We start from the raw sequence: 15,728 nt of genomic DNA, 5'->3' as shown, positions 1-15,728 counted from the left end.
CTGGTCAGTAGTTAAGGATGTAATAGATACTCCATTTCACAATTGATTTTGCTCCTACTTCAACATCAAAAGCCACCCAATTAAAAATTGGCAGATTAGATTTAAAGCAATAGGAGCTATGAAAGGAACTGATGAAAGCATTCTGAATTATCACGTCCTATGGAAATTCACAGTTAAGGTTTAGTTCCACCAGGAAGCATATGTACTGCAGTCCTCTGGTCCTTCATTTCCCTTTTAGAGATTTCACATGACAAACACAAAAACATAAGAAAAGGAAAATCCCGTATTAAAGACTTCAAATTAGGCTCTAGGAGTCAGTATCAAAATAAGTAAGTTTAAAAATGTTTTGATGCCTCATGAAGAGGAAGAGTCCACTGGCTCTCTTCAATGTTAAGTAGATTTCTCAGAATGGAAAATCTAAGCCTGTATTCCTACTGTTCCCACTGAGCTTTAAACAATAAACTTCAAAACTTTTCTGCATAGAAACAACTGAAGATAGTTTTGGTGTAATAACTGTGCATGTGAATAATGTCACACTACCTTTCCACTTAGGAAATATAAATTGAGGTGTTATTGTGGAATGGAGAAAAAAAAAGTTTTGTATTCTGGGTTTTTTTAATTATGAACACAACTTTTATGGACTTCAGAGAAAGTGTGTGTATGAAACTGATCTGTCTTAAGACAAGTTATTGATAAAACAGAATGAACACAATATATTATTATAATACAACTCTTACCTATGCCAAAATTTCTTCCCAGAAATGTCTGTTCTAATCTTGATGCAATCATACAGAATTAAAACACATTATTAATTGTTGACTGAACAATAACTAAGTTAAGCATAGATTACTGGTATTCAACTCCCATGCTGGAAGACCAGTCTTTATGACGATAAGCATCAAGCATCTTGGCTCTTTCTGGGGCTAGGCTCCCACAGAATAAGGTCCCCACTAAAGAAAGAATAAATCTCAGAATACTGATTTGGGAAAACACAGATAAGTCACACTGCAACAGAAGAAAAACCTGGAGTTTTTGTTTACCAAAGCTTATAGTTTTATTTCAAATAAACCTTTTCCTCCTCCCAAAAGTGTTGATTATTAATGCTATACTGATAGAATCAAATGGAATCACACAGCTAGACCATTGGCTGTCAATCTAATTAATTAGGGAGTGATGTTAGAGAGTTAAGATGTTATCATATGTACTATTCCAGCTGCAGCTGGAATAATTCTAAGTCCATCTGCTTCACTATACCATTGTAGAACTTCAACTTAATATGGTTCTGACATGTGATCTGCATCAATGTACATGATTTTAATGGATTTTTTTCAAACCCAGGTTGTTTTTCTGAACCAGGGTAGGCAGCAATAGCATGGGCAGTTACACTGACAGATTTCAGAGTGCAGAAAATAGCCATAGGTGGGGCAAATGACAAGCCGATGAGGGGTAGCAACCTCAACAAACATTTCAGTTACAGCTAGAATAGCTATGCAAACATGAATTTCTGGTGACTGATATTAAAGCAAGCAATATTTTATACTTTGCAGACCTGTAAGTGAGGAACTGAGGTATACAGCACAGTAAATGCAGACCCAGTACAGAAACACACAGAGACAGTAACAGGACAACTACCACTATGAATTTCCTGAAGGTTAAGAAAGGTCTTCCCAGAATTGTAGACATAACGCTTTAGGCAGGCACAAATGCAAGTACTATGTATTTTAAAAGGAATATTTTGTTAGTTGACATGTTTATAGTGGCAAAAACAAGCCTGAGAAACTGTTCATGAAGTGAATGCATAGAAAAAGATCAAAAAGTATTTCAGTGCTACACTGAACTGAATAAGAAAAGGCTAAACTAGCACGTGTAGATTTTCCAACAGCCCACAGTTTCTATATCAAAATGCTGTACGATTAACAATACATGGGCAAAGGAATTTGGCCTTCGTCATTTCGCAGCTAATGATTCCTCCTTGTTATAAGATTCATCAGCTTATAAAATCCTTACCAGGACAGACTCATCAGGGGTACATCCTCCATTAATGTAATATTTGGCATCCACAGCTCTGATCCTACCATCATTCATGAAGCCAACCTAGAAGAATCAACAATAGCCTATTTAGATTTTGGCATTCATTCATTTCTTCAATGTTTGTATATTTTGACAAATAAAGTTATACTGCACTATTAATTTTTGGCCAGCATCCACTGAAACTACAGAAGAGCAAGAGAGAAAGAAAGCATGTTCCTAAGATACCAGCTTTCCTACCTGGCATCTGTGATCTGTATATGTACAGCATACAATAAGCAACATACTGATGTTTCCATTGGGAAAGAAAGAAGCAGGGAAGCCCAGTGGCTTCCTGTGTACTATCTGAGATGGCTGGTGAGTCATCTTGGAATGTTCACTGTAGCAAAGTCAAATCCCACTCTGACTGTAAGCATAGTGTCTGGTGGATGGAGTATGACATCTGTTTTTCTTAACAAGGAAACGTTATCTTTATCTTATATCTTACTTTTCACACATTGCCACTAATATTCCCTGATTCTCAACATGAGCTACAGCTAATTTTCAACTTTATGCAAACATGTTATAAAACATACCTTACTTTACCTATGTAGTATGTTGTGTGATTTGATATACTACTTATATAGAACTTGCTTAGCATTACTTGCTTAGCATTAGCAGCTAAATTTGCTGAAGCCTTAGGGTGCAACTGTGAGCTTTCACCTAGTTATGTTGAACTTTCATCTAGTTAAGAAAAAGAAGGCCTCAGAGCTGGCTCAAGCCAGAAGATAAGCAAGCTACAATCACCAGAAGCTGCACCCTTAGAGATATGAAAAAAAAATGGCCTGCCTAGAGACATGAAAGGACCCAATGAAGAATGGGAAGACCCCAGACCCCAATATTACTGCTGATCTGAACTATCACATGAATGGTGGGAAACTTAGGATTGTAAGGGTATAATTGCCCAGGGATTTCATTTTTTGGAGTCCCTCTTCAGAGGCACCCAGCTCAAGCTGTAGCGCTATTAATAAAAAGTACTTTTATAGAGGAATCTGTCTTTCATCTTATTGATTCAGCAGAAACCTGGGGTCGAACCCTGTTACGGTGGCTGGCAAGTGTAATTTCCGTGACAAGCAGAGACAGGAGAGGCAGCAGAAATTGTCCTAACAAATAGTTATGACTATTGCATGAGTAGGGAAGAGATTAATTTCCTCCATAGGGTGAGTTTTCCTGTATGACACTGTTTCTGTGAAAAACTAGCTGTTCCTTTGTGTGAACCCCATATGGATGGTTTAAAATAAACTCCTGCAGGAGAAGTCTGAGCTTGTTTCGCTTTCTCATCCCAGAAAGACAGAGCGAGCTATGAAAGAAAAAGGACATAAAGGGGCTAGAAAAAAACAAAACAAAATCCTGCAGAGACAGAGGCAGAAGCAGAGAAAGGGCTGTACAGCAACTTTATCTCTTTGTTTCCTGGCTAGTAGGTTTTTTTTTTAAATCAAATGTATTATACTCATTTTCATTACTAGAACACGTATTAACCAGTAACACTGAAATACTTATTCACAGAATATGGGTAGGTATTTTTTCACTGAATTCTTGTGGCACTCACTTTATATTTACCAATAAAAGGATGTCGGCCACCAGTGATTAACATATCATCCCCTCGGCTCAGAATAAGACGGACTGCTCTGCCGGTTCTAAATGAAAAAAAGAAAAGTCAAATTTCAGTCAAAATGAGGGATGTTATTAACAAGATGGCTATTCATCATGTATCCAGATCTAGCCATACATATAAACATGCAGTTAGATTAAACTTAATTTTAATAGGCTAAAATATATGCTTAAAGCTATGATTGTATTTTTTTGAATTTACAGTAATTTCAGAATTTTTTCATCTCTTGAAAGCCAACAAGATAACTCACTGCAAACTTTCTGAAGAAATTGTTATTTCAGTGTTAAGACAGAACTGTGTTAAGCAAACTAACAGCAGTTAGAATTCAACTTTAATCAACAGTCGCCTCTTAGCTATTCAGAACTGTACTGAAATAGGGTGCCTTGGAATGAAATAAAAAATGCATAATGATAAAAATATGAAAATTAGTCTACAAATGCATATACCATTTAAAATAGTTACTTTTGAAAAAATGGACTTAAGATGTAAAATAAGGTCCTAACAATAAAAAAAAGATTGTTTGAACTATAAAAAAGTATTTAGCATGGCCTGGTTAATCCAAAACACAGCTAACATGGACAAAAATATTCAAGAGTTGTAACAGTGACAGTTGTAACAAGAGAAACATGTTGAGCTAACCACTCAGATTACAAGATCATTTTGGCTAAGACAAGATGCAGCCCAATATACATTCTGCAGCGTATCAGTTATGCTTTTAAAAGAGGTTACTACACCCTGACAGCTAAATGCCCATATTGTCCTGCCAAAGATGGAGCTTTATGTATTAAGGTTCCTAAGCTAATTCAACTAGTATTAGCAAAAACATAATACTTTATAGATTTAAGCTAATTTTGACTGAAAGATGCTGGGGACAACTTGTCCTTAAAAGCAGTTCCACTTGTGAACTATTCCTTCTGCAGGCTGCTGTGCCAGTGAAGTTCACATCTAGATGGTTAATGTCATGTTTTGAACATCCACACAGAGCCTCAGTAGTTAGGGACTGGTCCTTTTGAAATGTTTAATCACTTCAAGAATATTTCTAGCTCATACTAATACCATTATCTTCAAGTCCCATTAATTTAGTTTAGACTAGAGCTGCTTAACATAAGTAGTCTAACAAAACAAAATAAAGAAATGCACTGAACAGTCCTACAAAATGGGAACAGTCAGGATTTCATGACTTTTTGGCTAGCAACTTTGGGACAGTAGAAAGCATTTTAGTCAAAATGCAAAACTTGTTTACCTCATTTTCTCTTCATATCCCAATACACATATACTGCACTTACTTGTTTGCTGCCACTGCAGCAACTGATGCCAGTAAGCCAGCTTTCAGGAGTTTCCCACCAAAAGCTCCACCAACTCGTTTAACATGGCACATGATCCTGTTGGCTGGAACACCTAAACTTGCAGCTACCATCTCCTGTAAAATGAGTTTAAATCTTTTATGTCAACTCAAATCAAGCCTAAAAATTAAGTTGTGAAAGGAAAACCTTTTCTAGAAAAGGGTTCTATAGATGTTTCTAGGGTTTATGTTTTAATCCGATTAAAATAATTTTTCCTTCACCCTAGGTTAAAAAGCAAGAAAAAGATGACAACAAACACTCAGCAATGTTGACTTTTAAAATCTCTGTCACAGAGACTAAGGAAGGGTCATGAGCAGAAGTGAAAAATAATACCCTTGGATTTCATTATCTAAACAGTAAGAAGCTTCAGGTATAAGGAAAAGGGATTAGAATGTATTTTTTATTATTTTTATTACTAAGATCATAAATGTGATTTTTATTTTTAATTCAAATAAAACCATTTGATTTTTAATAATCTTAGGTCTTGCTAGTGTTAGGAACGTTCTTGCTTCAAATAATTTTCTCAAACCTTCATGCTTCTTGGCTATTGGCAGTATAATAATAATGGAAATGATAAAAGGAGCTGAACTGGGCTTTGAACACAAAATGTCAGTGTTGAGTCCAAAATACTATCAGTTTCATGCACCATTGCTATTGCTATGCAGACCATACACTGTCAGCTTTGCTTTACCATTTATCATTGTGAAAATGGTCAGAGGAATGAATACCTCTCCCATGACGAAAGACAGAGAGTTGGAACTGTTCAGCCCGGAGAAGAGAAGGCTCCAGGGAGACCTAATTGTGGCCTTTCAATATATAAATGGGGCTTATAAGAAACAAGGCCTTGTTACGAAGGCCTGCTGACAGAACAAGGGGCAATGACTTTAAGCTGAAAAGAGGACAGGGTTAGATCTTTTACAATAAGGGTGCTGAGACACTGGAACAGGTTCCTCAGAGAAGTTGTGGGCTCCCTATCATTGGAAGTGTTCAAGATCAGGTTTGAGAAGGAGCTTTGAGAAACTTGATCTAGTGAAAGATAACCCTGTCCATGGCAGGGGGGTTGGATTAGATGATCTTTAAAGGTTCCTTCAAACCCACACCATTCTACGATGATGACTATGGCATGGAGCAGCAGTCTCACCTACAGCTACTGAGAGTTGATCAAACCATCAGCAGACTGATTCTGCAGGGTGCTGATTGCTCCTCATCTCAACAGAAAGCTAACAGGGATGGAGAAGCCTCAGCACTCCACAGTGCAATAGCAAGGCATGTGGTACTTTGTTCAAAGGGAAATAAAATACTTTTACTTCCTCCTTATCCTTGCAGGGTAGCTGTTGGTGTTTATCAGGGTATAGCAGTTCTACAAAGCTGCTGCTGTTGGATAATCCAGACGTGCAATTTCATGCTCCTACTGCTTCTAAATTGTTAAGATGGATTTGTAAACCAAACTTATGTCACAGGTTCAACCACTTTCTCCGAGAATGCTCTGTATTACCTGAATAATTGCTGGATGCTGTGTTGATACATACAAATCCATCTCTTTATCCTCTCCTTTTGGAACAGCAAGCACACTCTGAGTCTCCATGTAGAAGTGTTCCTGTCCCCCAATGTAAAGCTCCCCTGATCCAAAGAGAAAACCACAAATGTTACAATCCTTTTCCTAATGGAAAAGGACACAAGAAATGAACCAGGAAAGAACTAATGGTCCATCATCATCATGGTTATTATGATAATTATGACAATTACCAATCACGGTAATTGTCTTCTGATCTTCTGACACTTCTTGTATGAAGAAGTAACACCTAAAATAAAAGCAAAAATCCTTGCAGGATTAAATTGGTCCTGTTCCAGTGCCATCGACAGAACTTGATCAAAAGCAGAATAATATTGCCTACAAGCGGTGACAATGTTAAATAAAAGAGATAAGTTCAACAAAGCATGGACACACTAGACCAGGTCATGGCGGCGGCCACCAAGATGGTCATGGGGCTGGACCACAGAATATATCAGAAGAGGCTGAGAGAACTGGATTTATTCATCCACAAGAAGAAAAGGGTTAAGAGAAGATCTTATTGCTGTCTACAACTACCTGATGGGAGGATGTAGAGAAGAGTGAGCCAGACTGTTCTCAGAGATGCACAGTGGAAGCGTAAGAGGCAATGAACATAAGACATCTCAACTCAATATAAGAAAAAAAAAATCACCACTAAAGGGCTCAAATACTGGAAAACGTGCCTATAGAGGTTGTGGAATCTGCATCTTTGGAGATATCCAAAACCTGACTGGGCATGGCCCTTAGTAACCTGCTTTAACTGGATCTGCTTTAAGCAGGAGGTTGGACTAGATTCTAACCTAATTATTCTGTGAATCTGTTTCAAGGACAGAGGATGCAGAAAGCTTGAATGTAGAAGCAGGACCATAAGACCACTAGGTTTAATCACACTTTCTTCCAGGTGACCAAGAGCTTTCTCAGGCCTAATCGCTATATAGAAAAAAGGTAGAACTGGGACTTGAAGAACAGACAGACAAACCCAAATTCTGACAACAACTTCTCACCAAATGTATTCTGCAGTTTACCTTCAATTATACTATCAACAGCTTCAAATGCCTGATCAACATTTCCTTGTTCTAATTTTCTTTTTGGCTCAAAGAACGAGTTGTGCTTTATAGCTTCCTGCAGTGGAGAAAAAGAGAAAGAGTTTATTTAAGTATTTTAAAGGTTCTCAGCTTGTTGTGGCATTTCACTCTCAGAAGAAACACCATTCTTTTCAGAGATTTGAACCACCAGCAACCAAAGTCAATGAACAACAGTATTCATCACTTTACTGTCATTGCTAATGAGTTTGTGTATTCAGTTCCAGCAATCCTTTCCTGATGTACCTGGTGTTCCTGATGGAAATGCATTCACTGTATAGAACCTGCTCTTCCCTCTCATACATCTAGCAAATGACCAAGACAGCAACGAGTAAGAATGCAATCACATCATCCAGAGTGACACCATTAAGAGAAGAAATCACAAGGACTAAGTAAAAGTGCAATCTATTAGGTATGATTTTCTTTATTTCTAGTAAGACTTCAAAAAGAGACAGCTTCTATTCTTATATCAGAAGGACTGTTACATTACACCGCACACGCATTATGGAACAAAGCTATGAAGTGACTACCAGAATTTATGCTGTTTCCCTGCAAGTGTGTCCTTTGTTCCACTCATCTCTTTAATCCAGCGTAAGTCAATTTCCCCTATGACTCCTATATCACATTTCCAAAATGTTCTGTATCCCTAACATCTTTCTCCTCACATTCTCCCAACACTTCCTATGTCTCCAGCCTAACTTTGCTGGCTTGCTAGCTGGACAACAGATAAAACTGCTACAGATAATCAGGAGCTGATTGTCCAGCCAATATACATATGCTGACCGACCAGCTCTTAGCTACCAAAAGAATTATAAACAACTAGCATGCTCATTGCCTTTGCCTCACTGGGAATATTTAAAGAGTTCTTCTTTTGTCCTCTTACGTTCATTATTACGAAACTTTTGGGAATCTTTAATACTTCTGAGACTGTTGCCTATCTATCACAAGTGGTCAAAATTAGCTGAAAGGCTGAAAACTGATTTAAAGAGAGACTGACAGACTGGTTAAATGGATGTTCATATTCACCTTGTTTCCTTAGAAAATCATGCTTAAAAAGCAAGTGAAGAGTGTAAACTGCTGCTTCCATTAATTAAATAGATAAAATAACAAAAAAAGCAAGAGAAAAGAAATTATTAGTACCTCAATTGTTAAGATCACCGGTTCCAGCACTTCATACTCTATCTTGACTTTTGCAGCTGCTTGTTTGGCATGAACATCTGAATCGGCAACCACAGCACAGACAATCTGACCCACACAAATGACCTGTAATATACACATCACTTGATAGAACAGTGGATTCAAATGATTCCCATATGTGCTGCTGATATTCTTCTTTCACATAGCCACTATTCATGTTTTAGTTTTAGAATTTTGTTTTGACTTAGGACTTCCGTATTTTTTAGATCATCCATGAAGCTAACAAATTATTAGAAACATCAACATAACTGGGGGATCAGGGAAAATACAATATTCAAAAATGGATAATGGGAACCTAACTTTCAATGAAATATACTCTCCCAACAGCTTAGATGGTTTTGTGAGGTTTACTCTGTATTCTTCCATTCTTCTCGAGGCAGAATACAATACGTATCAGCTATTCTGAAACTGAAAAGGGAGCAGGAAAAAATTCTAAGACTTTTCTGTGTCATATGCCTAAGTAAAATTTCATTATAAAAGGCTGAAGAAAACAGTAAAAATGAAGAAAATAGTTTAAAAAAGATATTACTTATACCTTGTTTCTTGCAAATATAATCTCTGGATCATCAGAATAGTAAAACTCGTTTGTAGCTGGTACATCATGAGCTGTTATGATATCAAACACACCAGGTCCGTTTAGAGCCTCTGAGGTATCTATAGATCTGATTGGGATATGAGAAGAGAGAAGTGTAATTCACTAGTTTTACAAAGCATTGCACACAGGAAGGGAACACAATACAGAGGTATGTTTCTTGTACTGCTGGGATCTGCTCATGGGTTCAGACATGTCTCTTCCTTCTATCTCTGGCATAGGTAGTAGTGCAGGCTAAAGGCAAATTAAAATTCCCAATTCATGGGAATGTATGGGTGTAGAAGGATCAGAAAGAACAGTAGAAGGTCTAAAAGAATGGCGTGTTTTGATACCACCTAGTTTAGCAGGTCATCAAAATCTCAGCACATCTACAGGCTTCTTCTCTGGACACCCAGATCAGAAGACAAAGGCAAATTAATAAATCCTACTGACTCACAGAGGTGGGGTTGATGTCAGCTCCTTGATGGTACCAAAAAGAGCACATCCAAACCCATCACGCTATCACCAACTTAAGAATAAGCCAGGAAATATGACAAGGACTCTATAGCTAGAAGCCCCAGTCCTCTCTGTCATCACAATTAATCCTAACCAGACCACCTGGATACATGTCTTGGTGCCTGAATGCTGGGCAGACAACTTGGGCATGTGCACTTTGGTGCCTGAATGCTGAACAAACTGCTGGAATAGGTGTATCTTGGGAGTATAAAAGCATAAGCGAGAACAGTTTTCTTTCAAAATAAAATCCTCTTCCCATCTTCTCCTGTAAGGCCTCCTATGAGTTTTGTTACCTTGTTGCTGCAATGTTGCAATGCTACTTCCTACATTTTGAACAATTCTCTTTTTTCATAATAGAATTGAGATTTCAAAGCTGTGTTGGTAAAGCTGAGTTTCAGTGCCTGCTTGCACTGCCCAGCTCAGCCCTTTGTGGGGGTACCTAGGCTGGCTCTAGGCTAGCTCATGGACCAGAAACAGTTCATCCTTATTAGCACAGTAATATGGAATGAGACACTTAAATCCAAACAGAGCTTTCTATTAGAACAACTAGTACTTCCAGCACCTGAGCCAGTGCAGGTATCGGGCATGCTGTTCTGTATAGACATAACTCATTCGTCTGCTCTCAAAATCTCAGACAGCAATTCATAATAACACATAATAACATAATAACACTTTCTTCAGATACACCCTGAACACTTACACAATTTTAGCATGAGCTCTGGAACTAGTGACGACAGCCAGGGAGAGCTCCCCATCCACAGAAGGAAGGTCATCAATGTACACTGCTTCACCAGTGGCATGCTTAATTCCAGACTGGTGCATAATGGGCCGTCCTACAGGATCCTGAGGAGACTGACTCGGCTCTATGTCCTGTACAGTCAAAAATACACATACCTCACTCAAAATAAGTTTAAAAGAGAACAGTCATATTATTCTTATACCAATGAGAAAATCAGATGAAGGAACAACCGCTCATATTACCATCTTCTGGTTCAATACTGAAAACAGGTGTGGATGCAGGACCTGACTGCTGCTCCTGGGGATTTCTTCACTTTCTTCTCTTAAGGAGCCTTCTGAGAGACTTGCACAGGTTTGTCTACTTGGATTTTTTCCCTTAATCATTCATATCAAAGTGATACAAACAGCACTTCTTTTTCAGGAGGACAGTTTCCTCCCTTACTGACTGGTGTCACAAAGCTTTGATAATTTTCTGAATTACTCTCACAAGATTCTGTTCTGTATTTTACCAGTGTCTGGTGTTGTATTTTGAGGTATTTGCAGTGATTCTGAGGATTTGTCCTACTTGCTGAAAGACTGCAACTGATCAATGTAAATCCTTGAGAAAAAGTTGTTTAAGTATTTCCTTCCCAATTTTATTTCCTTGCACCTGTGTATCAATTGTGCTGCCTTATTAACCTTATTTTGCTAAGTCTGTCCTGAAAGTTAATTCAGTGTTGCCTGTTAATTCTGCCACACCAATTAATTGTTGCCAACTTCCAGTACACTTTTCCAATTTCTGGGTCAGTGTTCACACTAACTTCTTCCTTGTCTACATTTAGAACTGGTTAACTGCTCAAAATCTTTTTTCTTCTATAGTTTCCAGCACACAAGTGTTCTGGGTACATAGTTCTGCCTCCTGCACTTTCTGGCACACTGTGATCTGCTATTAACTCAAGGCCAGGAACAGACATTTTTCACTTGAGTGCCCAGAGTTCCTCGAATGGCTGTCTCAGCCGTCTCAACTTTTCCTCTAACAGAATAACCAAGTGCTTATCTTTGGATATGCATTCTTTTTTCCCTTTAATTTTAAAAGCTTAATAATGTTCAGAGGAAGAAGTTCAGACAAAAGATAGGGACTTGCAGAAGTTAGATAGAAATTCAAAGTGAAAAAAAAAAAAATTTCCAGGTTTTTAAATTTCTGTTGCTCAATGACAACTGATATGTATAAGATATTGTTTCAATTTCTGTTATTTAGTCACTTTCTTGCAACTAGGGAATACATTGCTGAAAGTTATAAAGAACCAGTTCTTTTGATCTTGGCCCCTTTTATACATCTGTAGTAATCTGTAGTATGTCTTCTTTTTTTTTTTCCTGACAATAATTGAAGAAAGCTGAACACAATGATGAACAAATTCGAAGTATTTAAAGCTAAAATGTTAAAGAGTATCTGAAACTGAAAAAAGATGTTTATTTAGATTTAATTTGAATTTTCTTTATGTTTCAAAAACTTGAGAATTTTACTTCTGTGACGAGGGTATCTAAATATCAAAAATCCTTGCAGGCATTCCCACCAAGGCCTAGTCAGATGGGTGAGCTCAGAAAATCCAAAAGGTGTTTGTTCTTTGCTGCCCTCTACTGCTCACTTCTCGAATAGGCTTGCTAATTTGATCAGCCATCACAAACTCCCATCTCGATTCCTACATCTACAGCAACACCTAAGAGCTCTCTCAGATCTTAAGAAACATGTATCTCGTGACAAGAATATTACAGTGATAGCTATAGACGGGTTTTTCAATCTTTTTTACTTTCTTCTAATTTTTTTCCAATTGGTTTGCACACTGCAATATACCAAGTTATAAGCAGTCTGACAGTGGAGTTTGTTAAGCATATTTATCTTTTAAGAACTGTTTAGAAAATATCAGCATAACTGTATAAGTCTGTTTTTACAGACAAGTTTTTTCTAACTGAGATACAACTAAAATCATCCGCTAAGACACTGTTGCCTTCAAACCTTTGCAAAATTTGTAACTGAGCCTCATGGCAAGGGTCATGTTTGAACCGTGACCTTCTACCAAGTCTTACATATCACAGAACAACCTTAGAATAAAATCACTTGCCTGGTATAATTGGATACTCTGCGGCATTTTGGTTTTGAAATCTTGTAGGCCACTCCTATATTCCATAGGTATGCCATGATAGCAGCAAGGATCCTGAAAAGGAAGGGAATTACTACTAAAACTCACATTTTGAACATTCCAAATAAAAAAAGCTAACCACCAAAATAACCAAATACAAACTCTTTATACCACAAAATCCTTCCAGACTCTCGCAAGCTAGAAAGGCTCTAAAACAACAATTTTAAAACAACACAGAGTTTTGAGATTTCACTAAATAGTATTTAAAAATATATTGGATTCAACAAATACGCTTGTTTAAAGTAAGCAACATAAAGCAGGGATAGTCAGAAGAGTTTTGTTCTGGGATCTGATCAAACCTGGCACAGAATCACTCCTGGTAATAATGAATTACCTAGTAATGGTAATTCAGAGGAAAGAGCTCAAGGTAACACAGAAAAAAAAGTCAAAAGGGGTATTTTTCCTCATAAGAACAAGTTTTAAACAAAAACAGGTACATTAAAATTTGGAGGAGTCCTCTCCCAGTCAACAACTCATACAAGAAGGAGGTTTGGTTTAACACCTACAGTTGCTTTCCAAAACCTTTATTTCTGTTCCGTCTGTTTATGTTTTGAACAGGTACAGAGTAAGACCTCATGCATGTTTTCTTTGGGCCTGGGAGCTCAATACTGATACACTGTTGCATTAACATTGCTCATTTGTTTTTAAAACCTAATGTTCAAGGTAAAGATACCTCAGCACCTAAAGTTAAACAGGCATCTCTCCATCAATTTCTTTGCGAGTTAAGTGCTTATCTGCTTCTGTAGATCTGAACACCGAAGACAATATTTAGCGTGTTGTATAAATTGCAAGCATCAGCAGATAGGAAGAAACCCTTTCATTTGCTTACAGAAAAGCAGACATGGAGAACTAATTTACCGTTGTCTTTAATGACTGCAATACTTCCAGGAAAAATCTGTAGAAGAAACTGACCATCAAAGTTTTCTTATAGTCTACTTTTTCACCACTGTCTGAGCCTGGAAGAGCAATCTCTCCAAGAAGTAGTCTGCAAGCTTCATCCAACATTTGTTCATTCCAGTGTCTATCAGGAAGAATAATACATACAATCAGGCCAGGACTCAAAAAAAAAGAAAAAAAAAAAAAAGCAGTAATACATTTGTACCATGGACCACAGGCATAATCCTGCTCACAATGAAGAGAAAATATTGATTCTAGTAATGATCTGCAATTTGGAAAACAGTGTAGGTCAATGCTGCTCACAGAAGTGAGGTCCCTTGAGTCAGGGGAATCGAGTGCTATGCCAACATTAAAAATCAAAATAAATAAATAAACCCTATTACAGTTTTAAAGCTGATTTAACAGTCTTATAGAGCATCACTATTCTGCAGATACTGTTCTGTATTTAAAGAAAAGTGGATAACTATATTGATGCAAACTGTAGATGCTTTCAAGGGATCTGATTAGTGCTGTATAGTTGTTTGTATATTTTCTGAAAAGGCTGTCTCCTTGAAGTATCTCAACACAGTTAGCTCTCCACAGTTACACAAGCCTAGATGTCAAAACACAAATCTGTTAGAATAAATTCAATCATGTAGAGCAGCAAAAAATAATGAGTAATTCAACTAGTGAAACAGTTGTAAATTAAATGGTAAAACAGTCCTGTGTGAGTGTTTACATAAATAGCTTTATACTGCTTGAATTATTTGTATTTTTTTTTCCTCCAGAACTTGGAAAGATGCTGCAAAGTGGGAGGGAATGTCAGGGATTAATTTCAGAGATTATTAGGATCTTGTAGATGAAGAGATTGGTAAGGCTTGACTTGTGCTCCTAAGTATATTGGGCACATCTGAAGTTCTTAAACTTTCTGTTAGAGCCAAACTGAAGGACCGAAGAACACCAGTACTAGGGGATTATCAAACCTACAGGATCCAGCATCATTCACAAATGCCTGCATTCAGATGCACAACTGACTACATATATCTCATCCACCTATCTCACATCTCGTATCTCTCTGCATACTTCACACCCAGTTGCATCCATGTGCAGACTGTAAAATGTAACAGTCCTGAAAAGTCATCACTAAGGCTTGACCAGGTCATTCACTTGAACAGACATGGCATTGGCCAGGCAAGTGAAATCTTTCTGTACTTTCAGGCTCCAAGGAAGTACACCCAAGCTCTCGAAGTCCCTTTATTCAGAAATACAGAGAAGAGAGAAAAATTGTACCTTCCAATAAGTGTCCAACAGGTTTGTTTTGCACAGACCGTGGTAGAGACAGCACCTCCATAAAAAATGCTTAAATCCTTTATTATGTCTGCACCTTCCTCAAAAAGGACTCTCATTCCTGCATTGGTTATTGGGAGAGCATTTTCCCGTCTTGGTGCTTGCCGAAATGCAGAGACATACTCCCCCTGAGCAAAATCAGACAGAAGTGCAGACATGAAAGTATCTGGAAGTAGAACTTATTATTGCACTGCATGAAATGAGAATAAAAACCCAAAGAGCACAAATTCAACTTCCTGAGCATTCAAGACCATACGCTTCCTTCTCTTGACCTTTCAGTAGCTTCACCACCTTTGATTTTCTAGCTGCCCATACCCAGTCTTCCATCAGCTACACAGTTCAGATGGCCTAGAATTGTTCCTGGTAGATAGCTGGAAGGCAAGGATCTTGTGGAGTTGCATTTACAACAAGACCAAAAGCTTAGAGGCTTCAAAGTACTGCCAAAGTTTAGTACTCAGATAACATGACCTGTAATTCTCTTACAAGATCTCATACCCACTCTTGCAAACACAATACCAGTTAAAGACTATTACTCAGTTCAGCCACATTTCTGGAAGCACCACGCACATGTCCAATCTTACCTCATTTTAAGAAAAATCCTCAAGAGGTAATAATGCTTTACCTACTTGATGCCAACCATAACACTGGTG

General features: G+C 37.7%; 1 protein-coding gene across 3 annotated transcripts in view; it reads right to left on the bottom strand.

Annotated features, from left to right (window-relative positions):
* The window catches only part of AOX1 (aldehyde oxidase 1), a 46,325-nt gene that overhangs the window by 13,633 nt on the left and 16,964 nt on the right, over positions 1–15,728 (bottom strand). For all 3 annotated transcript variants that reach the window (XM_037398454.1, XM_037398452.1, XM_037398453.1), the window contains exons 14-24: positions 15,022–15,206; positions 13,714–13,876; positions 12,778–12,870; positions 10,641–10,810; positions 9,389–9,515; positions 8,797–8,919; positions 7,600–7,696; positions 6,518–6,642; positions 4,966–5,099; positions 3,617–3,704; positions 2,008–2,094 (exon numbers count right to left, since the gene is read on the bottom strand). In XM_037398454.1, coding sequence (XP_037254351.1) covers positions 2,008–2,094; positions 3,617–3,704; positions 4,966–5,099; positions 6,518–6,642; positions 7,600–7,696; positions 8,797–8,919; positions 9,389–9,515; positions 10,641–10,810; positions 12,778–12,870; positions 13,714–13,876; positions 15,022–15,206 — 1,392 coding nt within the window. The remainder of the gene's footprint in view (positions 1–2,007; positions 2,095–3,616; positions 3,705–4,965; positions 5,100–6,517; positions 6,643–7,599; positions 7,697–8,796; positions 8,920–9,388; positions 9,516–10,640; positions 10,811–12,777; positions 12,871–13,713; positions 13,877–15,021; positions 15,207–15,728) is intronic.

Source organism: Falco rusticolus, chromosome 8 (genome assembly GCF_015220075.1).
Source record: "Falco rusticolus isolate bFalRus1 chromosome 8, bFalRus1.pri, whole genome shotgun sequence".
In the NCBI taxonomy this organism is placed as follows: domain Eukaryota; kingdom Metazoa; phylum Chordata; class Aves; order Falconiformes; family Falconidae; genus Falco; species Falco rusticolus.
Note: the sequence above shows the minus strand (reverse complement) of the source record. Positions and strands in the feature narration are given on the sequence as shown.